General features: G+C 32.5%; 3 protein-coding genes across 5 annotated transcripts; all 3 read right to left on the bottom strand.

Moving 5' to 3' along the window:
* Positions 1–102: 102 nt before the first annotated feature.
* On the bottom strand, positions 103–8836 carry LOC130809607 (long chain acyl-CoA synthetase 4-like). Its single transcript, XM_057675340.1, has 19 exons — positions 8562–8836; positions 7898–7949; positions 7440–7529; positions 7154–7210; positions 6916–6964; positions 6744–6820; positions 6325–6364; positions 6143–6237; positions 5452–5619; positions 4804–4914; positions 4630–4717; positions 4387–4453; positions 4135–4210; positions 3737–3854; positions 2825–3070; positions 1946–2085; positions 1199–1384; positions 410–529; positions 103–336 (listed from the first exon to the last, which is right to left on the bottom strand). The coding sequence occupies exons 1-19, from the start codon at positions 8711–8713 to the stop codon at positions 283–285; spliced, it is 1986 nt and encodes a 661-aa protein (XP_057531323.1). The 5' UTR covers positions 8714–8836; the 3' UTR covers positions 103–282.
* Positions 8837–11303: 2467 nt separating this feature from the next.
* On the bottom strand, positions 11304–12318 carry LOC130809610 (non-specific lipid-transfer protein 2-like). 2 transcript variants are annotated; one of them, XR_009040882.1, is made up of 3 exons: positions 11915–12318; positions 11584–11739; positions 11304–11489 (listed from the first exon to the last, which is right to left on the bottom strand). XR_009040882.1 is itself a non-coding variant. In XM_057675343.1 (2 exons), exons 1-2 carry the CDS (start codon positions 12280–12282, stop codon positions 11444–11446), a joined length of 414 nt encoding a protein of 137 aa, XP_057531326.1. In that variant the 5' UTR covers positions 12283–12318; the 3' UTR covers positions 11304–11443. The 2 variants fall into 2 exon arrangements, 1 of the variants encoding a protein (XP_057531326.1); XM_057675343.1 differs by lacking the exon at positions 11584–11739.
* A 1206-nt stretch (positions 12319–13524) lies between these two features.
* On the bottom strand, positions 13525–14993 carry LOC130809611 (non-specific lipid-transfer protein A-like). 2 transcript variants are annotated; one of them, XM_057675345.1, is made up of 3 exons: positions 14589–14993; positions 13793–13872; positions 13525–13705 (listed from the first exon to the last, which is right to left on the bottom strand). In XM_057675345.1, exons 1-2 carry the CDS (start codon positions 14951–14953, stop codon positions 13800–13802), a joined length of 438 nt encoding a protein of 145 aa, XP_057531328.1. In that variant the 5' UTR covers positions 14954–14993; the 3' UTR covers positions 13525–13705; positions 13793–13799. The 2 variants fall into 2 exon arrangements, with proteins under 2 accessions (XP_057531328.1, XP_057531327.1); XM_057675344.1 differs by having other exon boundaries at positions 13525–13714.
* Between the last annotated feature and the right edge of the window lie 820 nt (positions 14994–15813).

Genomic DNA, 15813 nt, shown 5'->3' on the forward strand with positions numbered 1-15813 from the left:
GGGCTCAAAATGAGGACCCGACCCATTAAACACCCCTATTTGACATTACTATACTATATTATCTAAAAGAATCAAGTAATCTTTGGTGGAGTTTGTAAAGAATTGAAGAAACAAAACATTATTTCAAGTGAAAAACGAAGAAAAATGTAGATGTACACATAAAATATATCTCATATAATCCGAAAGATTACATTATATGATCATTGTAATAACTTTTTAAGCAAGAGATGGATCTTAGATGGAGGATGTCCATTGTCTGATTCGTAGCAGATGGCTGATGTTCTAATATGATTGTCGTTGTTCATTTCGTTCTTGGTATAAGTTGTCAATCGTATCCTGTAGGAGCAGAGTTGTTAGAGACCGATTACATATTGTACGTTGAGTAAAACTAGTTATTTCTAGGTGTTACCTTGTAATACTTAAGTAATTGAGGCCTCTTTTTCTTAAAAGTTGGAGTTAGGAGATCACGATCCATGTCAAATGGTATATGATCAAGATGCACGGCCTTGATTTCTTCAAAACCTTTTAACTGCAAGGGGTGACGAAAAAATCACATCGAATACCATAAGAGAATTTTTATAAGGGATTTACTCTATCTTGAATCTTTAACCACTAGAGCAACCTATGTCTAATATAGAGTGACTATGGGTCTAGTAGTTTTTACGTTTTCTGAACCTTTTGAAATTGTTATTGAAAAGATAGGTGTGGAAAAACCAAGGGAATGGCGTGACATCATTTTTTTTAAATCACGATTCTTATGTACAATTTTATGATTTTACTATCCAAAAAACAAGTTAGCGATCTGAATCGTAGGTAGAATCATAAGTTAATAGAATTTTACGATTCTTATTAATATAAAATTTGTAGAGGTAGAATCATAATACCATAACGATTCGATTCTACAAATTTATTCTCAATTATTCATTTAATTTTTTTCGATTTAGCGATCCAACATCGTAATTTTAAAAATATGTTTCTTCAACGGAAGATTTAAAGTAATTATTGAATGGTTTTCTATTTCATTCTTAAAGATGAAGTGAATGAAATTTTAATTCATAAACTTAAACTTTTGAGATGAACAATTATAACTAGATAGCAACTTCAGGTTTATTGTATAATCTTACGATCCTACGATTCTATCCTATCTCGATGAACGATAATTCTAATCCCGATTTTAACAATTTTGGGTGACATATACCTTGTTCTCTTTGGCAATCTCCTTAAGTCTAGTAAGGATGTAGGCCTTTGCTTGAGGGTTTTGACACAATGAACTGAAATCATCTACAACTCCATGTTCGTCAGCTGCCCAGCGTTCAAGAGCCTGTTTGTTAGGGTTGACAATAGCAACGAGGAACGATTGGAAGCTATTTCCATAAACCCAAATCTGAAACAAGTATACATACTTAGATTAGTGAGATACTTATTTGCAAACTTATATTCATGTTCATTTCCTCTTTAAATTTTTAGGTTAAGTTAGTCTATTATATAATTCAAATAAAGACCGTTAAGTTGCATTCCATGTGGTGACCCGGTCCTGAAGTTTTGGCTTTTCCACAAATATTTTTTAAATCCACTTGGTGCCCTGGAGCTTCCAAATTTTTCATGTGGTAAACAAAATATTAAGTTTTTGATTAAATTAAGTACTTATTTCGACGGAATTTCAAAATATGTGGTCGTTAGGGTGATCACGATCGAAATTTATTATTTGAAAAAGATGTCATTACGTTACGTAAAAATAGCGTAAAGTTAACAATAAAACTTACTTTTTGTCTACCACGTGGAAAAGTTAAAAAAGTTACCACGTGGATTAACAAAAATGTTTGTCTACCACATTAAAAGTTAAAAATTCAGAGTTACCATATGAAATTTTCCTAAAAAGTTCTAATAACCTATTCAGCACTAATAAGCCATATTCCAATGTATAGCATATAGATCAGGTGTGTACCGCATCAATTTCTGAAGCAAGACTGTAAGTATTCTCTAAATTTTCAACTGACACATATTCACCCTGTGAGAGCTTGAAGATGTTTTTCTTACGATCAATGACCTTCATGCATCCATCTGGTTGCCACTCTCCTATATCCCCTGAATAGTTTTTTACAGATTTCAAATGTAGAAGAAAAGAACAAATTTCTTATACCAAGAAGAATATAAGATTATGTGAAGGAACCAACTCAATAAAAAAATTTAAGTTGATAGTTGAGGCATAACACGTCCCTTCACATGAGAATTCTTTTGACTAACTAGAAGTGTGGATGCGCATAGGCGCTAAATATTCTATTTTAAATGAGAGGTAGTTGAGATTCGAGCTAGTGACCTCCTATTATGTTGGCTTCTGATACCATGTTAAGGAAACTCAACAAAAAGCTTAAGCCGATGGTTGAGGCCCCAATATATGTTATATACGCTAACAAGTCCTCTCAAACGAGAGCCCTTTGGGCTAGAAGTGTGGATGCATATAGGCGCTGAATATTTCCATCCTAAATGAGAGGTGATTGAGATTCAAACCAATGACCTTCTGTCACGTTGGCTTCTGAAACTGTATCAAGGAAACTCAACAAAAAGCTTAAATTGATGATTGAGACCCCAACATATATTATATACTCAAACAGGCCCTCTCAAACGAGAACCCTTTGGGCTTAAAGTGTGAATGTGTATAAGCATTAAATATTTCCACATTAAATAAGGGGTGGTTAAGATTCAAACTCGTGACCTTCTGTCACATTGCTTTCTAATACCATGTCAAGGAATTAACCAACTCAATCAAAAGTTTAAGCTGACGGTTGAGGCCTCAAGATATATTATATATACTCTAACAGATTACCTGTGTGGAACCATCCGTCAACCATGACTTCGTTTGTGAGGTCTTCTCGTTTATAGTAACCAGTGAAGAGGGTTTTTCCTCGAATGCATATTTCTCCACGTGGAGTGCTGGAAAGAGCATCATACCCCATTTCTGGCACGGATTCTAAGCAGATATCAACGTTTGGCATAGGAGGGCCCACGGTTCCGATCATTGACATATCATTAGGTTGTGCAATGAATGAAGCTGCACAACTTTCTGTAAGACCTATGATACAGGAAAAACCAAATAGTTAAGAAATTATAAATAAATTTCTTTTTTCTCGAATCTTTTGTTAATTCTTGAACTTCCAAGTACTTTTAAGTTTGTAAAGAATTATGAAAGATAAAATAATGGATGGGAAAGGAAAAGGGTTTAAATTGTATGATTCTGTCTATTACTGATAGTAGTTCATTATTTGGTGCAAGAGTTGTATTGTTTGGTTAATACTCCCTCCGTTCCAAATGAAGTTCCGACAAGGAAAGTTTACGGGAATTAAGGAAAATAGAACCTTTTACGTAGTGAATATATTGTTTTATTGAATAATAAATTTGATGGAGGAAAAATAAGGACCATAAACATTAAAAAAATATTTAAAGAAAGTGTGGAAAAAATATGATGACCAAAACTAATAAAAAGTATTTTTATAAAATTAGTAAAAAACATATGGAAACCATTAGAAATATAAAAATGTTAAAATGAAGTTAATGGAAGAAAAGTAAAAACTATAAGCATCATTAAAATATTAAAATGAAAAAGAATGAGGTTATTTTTATTAAAAATTTATGATATAAATAAAAAGATTTTTTATGAGAATAACAAATAAAACACTTAAAAATGACAAATGAAAACTTTTTAAAAAAACGAAGGGACTACAAATAGAATATTGCATACCATATCCTTGCAGCACATGCGCACAAGTCACTACACGCAGGAATGTTTCGACACCGGAAGCAAGAGGTGCTCCTCCGGAAAGGATCAAACGAAGTCTTCCTCCAAGACCTTCTTTGACCTAAGGCCACAAAGAGAACAAAGATTTCATCCGACTTAAATTTGTTAAAGGGCATATTTATTAAATCATATTTCTTAAGGCTGTATATAAGAAAGAATTTTATATTTAATTTATTTAATTTAATATTATTTTTGCTTTGGAAACATAAGTATTTAATTTTACTATATTATTTTACCATTTATTATTTCTTGAAATTAAAATATTATTGTCGTATTTTCTAATAAGAGATTCAAGGATACATGAATCAGTCTACACTCTTACATCAAACAAATCATATTACCTTACTAAACACAATCTTATCAAAAAGAGGGGATGCCTCTTCCTGCTTAAATCCTTTGTTCATATTAGTTAGTTTGCTGCAATTTCCAAAACAAAGGTGATCAAATTTATGATATAAATTCAGGTAATGATTTTAGATTATAATAGACTAAATTTAATCGGCTTATCAAATAAGATAACTCCTATGGATGATAATAACCAGCTGATCATTCGTGTTGGAAGGTAAGGTAATGTCGCTGTTACGTGAACTTACTAGGAGTAGGCGATATTGAATAATGTACGCTTCAGAGACCCAGAAGAAGATATCTTTTCCATCAAACCTGATATCACACCAGAAATAGTTGTCAGGATATCACTTATCATCAAACTTTACAGAAATAGTATGTGCAACAGTAGACATTATCATGTTCACACACCAGAAATTTATAAAACTTTCTAAATTTAGAATTTGTGTGTTCCATAGATGAAGTATTATTGCAGTAATTCTGATGCTTACCTGAATAAATCCTGTCTAAAACGCGTGGAACAGAACAAAGAAGTGTCGGTTTCAGGTCTCTGATGTCTTCAGACAGCAGTTTCACATCCTGTATGCATAAAACTGAGAAAATAAGTGTGTGTTTGTGTTCAAAAACTTGCATATTCTGTGTAATGCTTCTTGATTTTCACTTACTCCTCGCCAATATCCTATTGATGCACCGGTACAGATGAATAATTCCTCGACCACTCGATCGAAGATGTGTGCTAGAGGAAGATATGAGAGGTATACATCATCCTGCCTTAACTGTCATTTTCGGAAGAGTTCAACAAACAATGGGAACTAGTTTTTAGTAGTCAAAGTAGTTAGCTGTAAGTAAATGTGGCTGTATAATTGTAGTTGTTAAACTTATATTTAACCGTCTAATTAGCTGTGCGAATTAAAACTGTTTGTTAAAAACGACTATGATAGATGTTTATGTAGTGAAAATCGAAAAGACGTTACTTATGACTTTGAAATGCTACAACTTGTAACGTTACTGAAAACAACTATATATGCACCACTAACCTAAACAATTACTTTACCAAACAATAATAGAAATATTTTTTCTATAAGTAGAGTTTCAGTCTCGTTAAACTACTACCTAGTACCCACATTCCATTACCTCACCTAGGGTAGGGCTTGTGGGGTTCGAATGTACGCAACCTTACCCTTGTAGTGATAAGACTAGTAAAAAGATTATTTTTGATTTTATTAATAAACTACTAACAACTACTTTAAAATGTTACGTTGAAAACACCCATTAAGCCATTATGATTTATAGTACATGAAATCTGAACTAACCTCTTCATTTATGCTCTGCAATGAGAAATTAATGCCAGATACAACAGTGACAACAGTCTCATTGGAAATCAATACTCCCTTGGGCTCACTAGTTGTACCACTAGTATACATTATTGTGCAAATTTCACTCTTCTTTTTTGTAGGAAGATCAAATTGTTGATTGTTTCCCTGTTTTAGCCATTTTCATTCAGAAAAGTGTTAGAAATGACCTTTAAAAAATTCGTAATCATATAAAAACAATTAAAAGAAATTACTTGAGCATGATAATAACAATGGACATTTTTTGCTCTAGCCTCTTGGTGGGAAAAAAGTTATTTCATAATGTACCAAAGATATGATCCATTTTTTTACTCAGATGAGTCTATTATTTTAATTAAAGTCGAATACATCTTTGAGATGGAGGTAGTGTAAGCTTTTCTAAAAAAAACCACTTATTCTCGATGGGGTCATAAGATTTACAATTATTTGATTTCAGATTATAATAAGCAATATCAAAATGACTCATTAAATCATAAGCACTTTTTATTGATGTTAAAGTTGCAGATGTTTGCTATCGTAGATCAATCAAAAATAACTTTTTTGTTAATATCACTAATAACTTTCAAGCTCTAATTATGCGGGAGTAATTAAATGATATTTGGGTAATGAAATATCGTGTTGTAATAAGTTTTTCTTAAAAGAAAAGATTTACCAGTTGCAGAAACTCATCCCAAGAGTAGATAGCCAGGCCAAATCTTTCAGCATGTTCCTTTTGATTATTTTTAAACTTTCCGAAGCTCACAAGTGCTTCATAACAGAAAACATTATGTAAGCCAATAACATTATTTTTCCTCCATATTAGTAAATAGTAATAGCATCAGAAGTTTTGCTTACTTTTCAAGTACTTTGATGTACTGGACAATGTTTTGAGAACCTATCATCAAGTGGATAGGGTTAAACACTAAATCGATCCCGCGTATGACAAATGCTAGTTGGTTGTTGATTTATTTCACCAATTTTAAGTATTAGTTGTTTTTTTGACTTTTAAAATAGACAGATAAATCAGTTGTTCTAGGAAAATTTTGATAAAATCAAGTATTATTCGTTTACTAAATATTAGAAAATCTATAGGCCAACAAACAAAAAGTCGATGAATAAAAGCCAACATAATAATTATTTCTTAAAAAGTCAGTTTTTCAAGTGGTTAAAATCTAATTTTTAACCAATCAGCAAATTGAAAATCAAAAGCCAACTACTAAACACCATTATTGTGAAGATTTACATAGCCTTAAGAGGTAAACATTGTAAGTTACCTCAGAAATCTTGTTTTCTTCTACAAAAGCAATAGACACTTCTGCATGACATATTATATATTCCACTGCACCAGCACCTGTTGATCGATCAGATCATGTTAATATTCTCAAATCACATCCGCCAGCAACACCGCTTTTTTAAACGGAGAAAGAAGGTACTGGGGCCTCATACCAAGAGAATCGTAAAGAGGGACACTGTACAATCCATGAGCGTTACAGGCCTGCAACGAGTACGTAGCATTAGACCTCATCACTACCATTACCCGACTCATAAAACATATTGCATTGTATCAATTCGTGTGATTTGTCTAGTGCAAGACGTTCTAATATGATACTAAAAGTATTATTATTATCATACCCCGTGTATTCTACTCATAGAAAGATTAGAAAATATAAAGCCTATATTGTACCTGCATGCTAATCATCCATTTCGGGCAATTAGTACTATAGATACCACATCGTCCTCCCTGTAAAACAAAATCAAATTGTAAAAGAAAAAATAAAAGAGGAAAGTTAAATTTATTAACAATTATTTATGGATTATTCTACCAACGGCCAATTTGGTTGTTTGGTATCCAAATACAAACTACTCAAATTAATCATTCAATAATCTTTAAATAATTAAATAATTCATCAGAAAATATATTATCCATTTTTCATAGAAAATAAATTTTATTTTAAAAATAAATAACTTACTTTACTAATACCACAGCTACGAATAGATGCTCCAACCTTAATAACAATGTCATATACCTCCTTGTATGTCAACCAAACATAATTTCCTGCCTGTAAAGATATGAACATGTTAAGAGTATATAATATATTCTAAAGTCTTAATCATTCGCTTAAGTGTTTGGTTGAGTTAGTTCCTTTATATGTTATCAGAGCAAAAGTAATAAGAGGTTACGAGTTTGAATCTCAATCACCCCTCATTTAAAATGTCACGCATTCAACGCTAGTTATAAGGATGACATGTATTGCATCCACACTTCTAGCCCGAAGAGCTTTCGTATGAGGAACGTATTTGAGTATATATTATATCTTAGAGCCTTAATTATCCGTTTAAGAGATTAATTGATAGGTATATGACACAAAATTTAAAGAAAAATATGTAGAACAAAAAAGATGACAGTGAGTAACTGTAAGGCCCTTACATTTCCATTATATCCAAGCATTTGATTATTTGGGTATTTCTTCACTGATATGCTGCAATTATGAAATCACATACATCACTAATAATTTACTTAACAGTTACACAATATGATAAGTTTTCAATCAAATGACTAAGCCTATATACACCCTTTGCTCTCAAACAATAATAAAGTTAAAAAACTATAACTATCGGCTTAAGTTTTTAATAAAGTTGATTTTTGATATGATATCAGAACTAATAACATGAAAGATTATAACGGTTTTGAAATCCATTCTTTCTTATTCAAGCAAAATATATTTTCTCGTTCTATTATACTTGCTACATTTGACTTTTTTATGTAATTTAATATTGTTTTATTTTGATCATTTATATATTGAACTATATGCATCTAAAAATTATAAAAAGTTAATGTTATTAAAGTATCTAATTAGAAGATTCAAATAAGATTTCACTTGACGATATTTTTTTCTTACACATTAGCCGCAATAAAATAAGTATGAGCAATAAACAGTGCCAACAACCATAATATAGCAAGTATTTCAGAACAGAGAAAGCATAACGCTAGGCTTGAAAAAACAATAGTTGCGTGTAGACTATATATATATATATAATTTATGTTAAGCTTTAAACTTTTAGTTGAATTGACCCATAAGAAATCATGATACCGAAAAATATCCCAGCAAGTTTCCATTCCAGGAAGAAGTGGTGGAAAACCATGTTTAGCAGCTACACTTCTGTAAACTGGACCCACTGAAGGTTTCCCTTCTTTTGCTTCTTTGGCTTTCTCTATCTCCACAACATATTTTTTTTCTTCCATTGTTTTTTTAGTTATCTTGTTTTCTGTATTTTGCTTTTCAAAAGTCAATGTTTTGTGTTACATCCATAGATAGAATGTTCATATAAAAGAACAATACAAGACATTAAGTTCTCCATTTATCAGAATTTGGAAGTTTTAATTTGGTGGCCAAAATCAACTAAGTTTTTGTTTTGTACAAATAATCTAACCAACCATTTTATTGACTTATGCCTTGCTTTTGGGATTTCTTCTTCATTTTTCTTCTGTTTTCTTATTAGATTACGCTTGCCTAGTTTAGTAATATCTCATCATTTTGACTTAATTATTCTATTATTTATAAATAAAGTTTAACTTCAATTATTATTAATAAATCATTAATGCATTAGAAAAAAATATTAAATAAGATTCAACTAAATGCTTGATTTCATAATATTATTTTTATTTATAGACTTAAACCTAATCATGCAAGAATCCATCTATTTTTACATGGAGAAAGTATTTCAATAATATTCTCAAAATATTTTAATGTACAAATTATTATAGAGAAAATCTTGTATGAATTTGGTTCATATTATTTTAGTGTACACTAATTTTTAAATATATTAAAATATAAAAGTATACTCCCTCCTATTTATTGTAAATATCTCATTTGGTTTTGACACATTTGCCAATTTACGTTTTCAATCATAAATATCTGTAATTATGCTTGAGTAAAAATTATAAAAAATTAATATTAATAAAATTTACAATAAGACGAATCAAATAAGATTCAACATGAATATGTTGTGACTTATAAATTAAGAACAAACCACATAATAAGAGTAATTGATGAATAATGTTTAAAAATCAAATAGTACAAGTAAAGTAAATAAAAAGAAGTATTATTTAACAATTACAATTAAATAGAATCATTGAAAAATATTTGATATTATCAAATGATAGACATTAAATACAGTGAACTAATAAGAGCTTGATAATATGACATCATATAATGGGAAATATTTGTATATTTATACACGTAACATAAAAACCGGATACTTGTGAATTGTTGGTAGTGGTTTGATCAACCACTACTAACAGATAAAAATTTAGATTTTCCTAACAGTTTCTCTCAATGTTTGATTTCACTAAATTCTACTCTAATATTCTCAAAAGTAACTTAAACTTGAAATCATGAACTATATAATTATAACTTAAAAGTAAAGTAAGTTTATACTCGTCTTCTTTAAGTTATTTATCTCGTTTGTTTTTAGCACAATGATTAAAAAATTAGTTATTATAATTTCAAAAATTAGGATATTTAGAAATAAAAGAGAAAATATAGCGAGTAAATATCGAAAAATAAAAATTAGATAAATTTATTGGAATGTATAAAAATGAAAAATTGAGTAAAGCTAATCCAATTTTTTTGGATCATTGTATAAAATCGAAATATATTCCAAAATTTACGATAAAAAATGTAGATTAACCGTTAAGAGTACAGATTATGAGCTAAAGGTCGAGAATTCAAATCTTGGCCCCCTGACTTTATGTTTCTAATTTGTACAAGGGTAACTTAACTTACGGCCCAAGATCCGCAACTGCGCGTACGTGAGCCAATCTTGCATAGAAGATTCAGTGCAGTCAGTATTTCAATTAACAGGAGGAAAATTGATATTAGCTCCACATATCTTGGGCAGCTGATGAAGTTTTATAGGATCATAGCTAGCACCAACTAATCCTTGCTTCAGACATACACAAACCTCCTCTACGGCAGGCCGGCTTTTCGCTGCATTAGCCACTTGGTGGATCCCACGGCAGCACGCCGCCTCAGGCAAGGCGGCTGCATCTTTAATTAAATCCGCGCAGGGTGACAGTTCTGTGATTACGGCCCTGCATCTTTCGGACGACAGACCCTGAAAGAGGGCAGAACCTGAAGAATAGTGCGGTAGCACTTGCAGAATTAGAATTGTAGTAGCAACACTAAAATAGCAAAATCCCACATCGAATGTGTAATATGGTTATGAAAAAAACAATAGTATATTTGTATAACCATATACAATTTCTAGGAAAAGAATTGTATCATGCATTTGGTGAGAGTGTATGTAATTTTGTTAGTGCAAGTGTCAAATTATTTAATGTGTGACTCAAGACAAGGCCTAGATGAGGATGCGAAAGAGTTGAGTGCGTTGAACGTAGAGCGTAAGGGAGTGGGCACGAATTCGTGAATTTGGTTTATGCAATTAATTAATCAACAATCAATAAGCAATAATCATATATTAAATTTGTTTCATAATGTAGAATGCGGTAACGGTCATGATCGGGGTAACAAAACGGTGATGTAGTAACGGAAATAATGCAGTTATCGTAACGCCTAAATATCAGTCATACCCATAAGATATCTTGATATGACCCAAAATACGGTTCATTTTACACCTTTACAACACGAGATTATTTGTATGTTCACTATGACTTGTTTTGAGTAAATCAATCAATACTCATAAACTAAAATTACGAGAATTCAGAACTCACTGATATACTTAATGTACTGTAAAAATGGATCATGTTTTTTGAGTATTTATATAAGATCACTAAATAGATAACTAAACCAGAAATACATAAGAACTCCGAATATTTTAAAGTAAAATAGCTACTTAGATCTAATAATGCTTTATTTCTTTCATATATTGATGAAATCTCTGAACAGTTGAGCATGTATTATTGTATCACCTGCAAAATCTGCACATGAATTCACACTCTAAACAAGTGAAGTTAAACGTGTTGAGTTTGTTGGATCGCCAATAGCCCAATACTGATCCTGCAAAGAAAAGATACAATAAGAAAGTGTTAGTAAAAGCAGCCAGTGGTTCAGTTCACATGTCGAGCTGAGGTAGTCAATAGAGGACTAGAACCAGGACTAGTCCATCAAGTAGTTGGACCAGCATAAGGCTGTAACAGGCTGATCCAATTATTGGTTCTTAGCCTAGAGACCAGCCCTGGCTCCAACCTGTATGGCAAATGACTGTTGGCTGGAGTTGTTTGCTGGTTTTGCTAGCTGAAAGTATAGGCTGATAAGTCAACTATTTAAGTCAGTTGTCATAAAGATGTTTGTTAAAAAGTTATTTATCCAACATTTTTTTCTGTTTAAACAATCAAAAAGTCATGCAAAAAGCTATTTTCACACACTAAGCTTTAAATTCGACTCATTGCACCGTAATAAGCGTGAAGGAAAGAATCGATTACTTGGAACAATCGGTATCATTGGAAATAGGAGGGAGACTGATACTGACAAAACATTTCTTAGGCAGTGCAGCAACAAGAGAAGGATTGTACTGAAAATCAGCCAAATTCGACTTCAAGCAATTGCAGATGCTCATCGCGTTTTCATGAGTGTTAGCCATGGTTGCCACACGCTTAATTCCATCGCAACAAGGCCTAGAAGGCGAAGTAGATCCCTGTGAAGTAATATACGGTAGACAAACAGCAACGCTTGCAATGACAGTTGTGCACGAAGGAGTAGTTCCGAGTGATTGATCACAAAGACTTGGTCTTGTCAATATTGTGCTGAGTATGGTCAAATAACCGAGAAAACAAGCTATTTTGTTCGCCATTCGTAGGTGTACGTGTAGCTAACTGAGATCGAAACAATGCAGGGAATAAGCTTGGTTTATTGGGGAAGGATTGTTGGATTATGCTATATATATAAGTGTCTGCATTTGTGCATTTGTGCCATAAATCTTGGTCATGCATTTGGCACAAATTTGCTTTTGCAGCACAAAAAGTGTTGTAACTACAAGTTTGCATGCATTTATCATTTAGGCCGCATTAGGGGCGGAGCAAAAATAAGGCAATGTAAACTCAACTAATATTTGATGGTCTTAAATTTTCCTGTGCAGTCGGACATCTCATACATGTTCAGAACCCACCCAGGGCCACATTCATGAAAACATGAATATCAAATGTACCAAGAAAAAAGGGTTTGGATTGAATTATATATTTGGTTTTAGCGGTGAACTTTTTTTAGACTTGTAAGTGATTACCTCATCGGTTCTTCTACTCTTTGTTTGGGTTATTCAGGCTCATTTTTAAAATTCTATCAAAATATTGTATCCCAATAGACATGGATTTGTCATGTGCATAAATGAAGGGCTAGCACTCTTCTCTTTCTTGGATTAGACCAATGCTATGAAACTTGTACTCGGGTACTAATGTCGAATACTGATACGTGTCCAAGTGGCGTATACGTCTAAGTATTCAACTTTACACCTAAAATGAAGCGTCTAAGTGTCATACCAATGTCCGAGGATCAAGGATCGGACACGGATACGTGAAGCAAAATGAAGAGTCCGAGTAACATAGGACCAATGTATTGTGCTGCTGATTCTTTTGTTATGTTAACACTTCCATCCCCCATTTTTAGTTATTATGCTCATCAAGTTTCAATTTGACAAATGATTGTGGGCTGGTTAACTATTAACTGATTTTCTAGTTGTTAAGCCAACTGTTACAGAGATTTTTAGTTAAATTTAGTCATTGATTGTTGACTGTTATTAGAGATTATCTGGGTTAAAAGGCAAAAGTCTTTGATTTTGACTTGAAAGTCGCTTTTCAGCTAACTTAGAAGTAATTTACCAAATTACCTGCCTATAACTCATGTAGAAAACCACTATTTATGAATGACTCTTGTATTTTTGTGGTTCATTCCATTTATTGTTCCTTCTTTCATCTTTGTCAATTTGGCTGATATATTATCCATTGTAAATCTCTTTGATTGTTTTGTTTTGGGTTGAATATATCATATTATATCATTAGAAGATTATTAGAATTCAGAACTCACTGGTATACTCCAAATACTTGTAATTGGATCATATTATTCGAGTATTTATATAGTTTACCGAATCAGAAATACATAAAACTCGGAATATTTCAAAGTAATCAACTACATAGATCTAATCATGCTTTATTTCTTTGATATATTGTTGTCTTCCTGACTTCTTCGAACAGTCGAACTCGCTGCACATATGATTGTAACACCTGCAAAGTCTGCATAAATTCACACTCTAAAGAAGTGAAGTTTAAGTTATTGAAAACACAGTTTAGGAGGAGTTTCAGCCGACTTACTGTAGTGCTAATCATTCTTAAGATTGTGCAGCTTAGCATCTCTTTGAGTTTGTTGGATCGCCATTAGCCTAATACCGACCCTACAGAGAAAAGATACAATATGGACTTATTGCAATGCTAACATATTATGAGAGAAACACGAGGGACACACACTTCATAAGCCAAAGAGATATCATTTTAAAATTATATGGCTATGGGGAAAGGACTCTAATTACTTATAAAGTATGCACACCATCATTAATTTATCGATGTGAGATAACATATCCCAATAGAAGCGGCCCAGGTTCACCGGTTGACGGCTGACCCAGTGGATGGAGGACTAGTCCGCAAAAGAGCCAGTCTAACATCTGATCATAACCTATGTTACTTGGACTTGGGTACTGATGTCGGATACTGGTATGTGTCTAAGTGTCAGATACGTCTAAATATTCAATATTAAGCCTAAAATGAAGTGCCTAAGTGCATACCAATGTCTGAGCATCAAGAATTGGATACGGGTAGGTGAAGCAAAATGAAGAGTCCGTGTAACATAGATCATAACAGACTGATCCAATTCTTTGTTCATACCCCCCCCCCCCCCCAACTCACCCATAGAGAGATCTAGTCGTTGGTTAGAGTTGTTGGTTGGTCTCTGATCAACTGGCAGTATTGGCTAATAAGCTAACTACAACAGCATACTATTATAAAGATGTTTGTTAACCAAAAAACCATATTCCAAACACCCTAAATTCTAAACCCGACTCATTGCTCTACAGTTGTTTCAACAATAGCAAGGGTGAAGTTAAGAATCAATTACTTGGAGCAGTCAATGTTTTTGGAAATAGGGGGAAGATTGATATTGACAGAACATTTCTTAGGCAATGCAGCAATGAGTGAAGGATTGTACTGAAAACCAGCCAAATTCGACTTCAAGCAATTGCAAATGTTCATCGCGTTCTCATGAGTGTTAGCCATGCCAGCCATACTCTTGATTCCATCGCAACAAGGCCCAGAAGGTGAAGGAGAGTCTTGTGTAATATACGGTAGGCAAGCAGCAGCATCTGCAATGATAATCGTGCACGAAGGAGCAGTTTCGAGTGATTGATCACAAAGAATAGGTCTTGCCGATAGCAAGCTAAGAATGGCCAAGTAACCGAGAAAACAAGCTATTTTGTTCGTCATTTCGTAGGAGTCTAGATGAGATCGAAATGATGTAGGAAATGTGTTTGGTTTGGTGCAGAAGGAATACTGGAGTGTGCTATAAATAGAAGGGATTCGGGATTAGGATTGTAACAGAAAGCTATAATTTCAGGGAGGTTCACTGCATGTGTGCCATAAATTTTGGTCATGCATTTGGCACAAATTTATTTTTTTTGGCACAAATTTTTTTTGTAGCACAAAAGAGGTGCAACTACAAGATTACATATATTTTCGGTTTAGGCCATATACAAGAAAACATGATTATCAAATCACTAGCTTTTTAATCCTTTTTTTTGCTTCTTTAAAATAAATTGAATTGAACAAAATAGAAGCATCAACCCAAGGAAATTAGTCTAAAGAAAATTATAAGCAAAATTGACGATAACTTGGTTGCAAATATTTATCTATACAATATACCAATGAAGAAACAATCTGTAACACGTGTCGATACTCACTACTTACAAGAATTAAGATAAAATTTTCCTCCCTCTTATTAATATGGGATTTTCTAGTCTTGTCTCAAAAAAAAAAGTGATATTAATAATAATGTATTTATTATATTAGCTAGTCTAGATTAAATGATTAAAGTCATCTGAAATTGAACAAAATAGAAGCATCAACACAAGGAAATTAGTCTGAAGAAAACACCATCAAAATTGACAAGTAACTTGATTGCAAATATATATATATATATATATATATATATATATATATATATATATATATATATATATATAGGGGAGAGATACAATGAGAAGAGGTATGAAAATGAGAAGGGTGAGAAAGAGTTTGAGCCGTCGATTTCTCAAAGATCTAATGGTCTGGATATCAAGCCGGAAAAA

Source organism: Amaranthus tricolor, chromosome 4, assembly GCF_026212465.1.
Source record: "Amaranthus tricolor cultivar Red isolate AtriRed21 chromosome 4, ASM2621246v1, whole genome shotgun sequence".
Classification (NCBI taxonomy): Eukaryota; Viridiplantae; Streptophyta; class Magnoliopsida; order Caryophyllales; family Amaranthaceae; genus Amaranthus; species Amaranthus tricolor.

Excerpts from the sequence above, each read along its gene's own strand:
- LOC130809610 (XM_057675343.1), bottom strand. The coding sequence starts at position 12,282 with ATGGCGAACAAAATAGCTTGTTTTCTCGGTTATTTGACCATACTCAGC. Across the intron at positions 11,490-11,914 it reads AATGATACCGATTGTTCCAA|GATCAGTATTGGGCTATTGG; the intron begins GTAATCGATTCT and ends TTTTCTTTGCAG.
- LOC130809611 (XM_057675345.1), bottom strand. The coding sequence starts at position 14,953 with ATGACGAACAAAATAGCTTGTTTTCTCGGTTACTTGGCCATTCTTAGC. Across the intron at positions 13,873-14,588 it reads AAAAACATTGACTGCTCCAA|GGTCGGTATTAGGCTAATGG; the intron begins GTAATTGATTCT and ends TTTTCTCTGTAG.
- LOC130809607 (XM_057675340.1), bottom strand. The coding sequence starts at position 8,713 with ATGGAAGAAAAAAAATATGTTGTGGAGATAGAGAAAGCCAAAGAAGCA. Across the intron at positions 4,718-4,803 it reads CAATAGGATATTGGCGAGGA|GATGTGAAACTGCTGTCTGA; the intron begins GTAAGTGAAAAT and ends TTATGCATACAG. Across the intron at positions 530-1,198 it reads AGATTGCCAAAGAGAACAAG|TTAAAAGGTTTTGAAGAAAT; the intron begins GTATATGTCACC and ends CACCCCTTGCAG.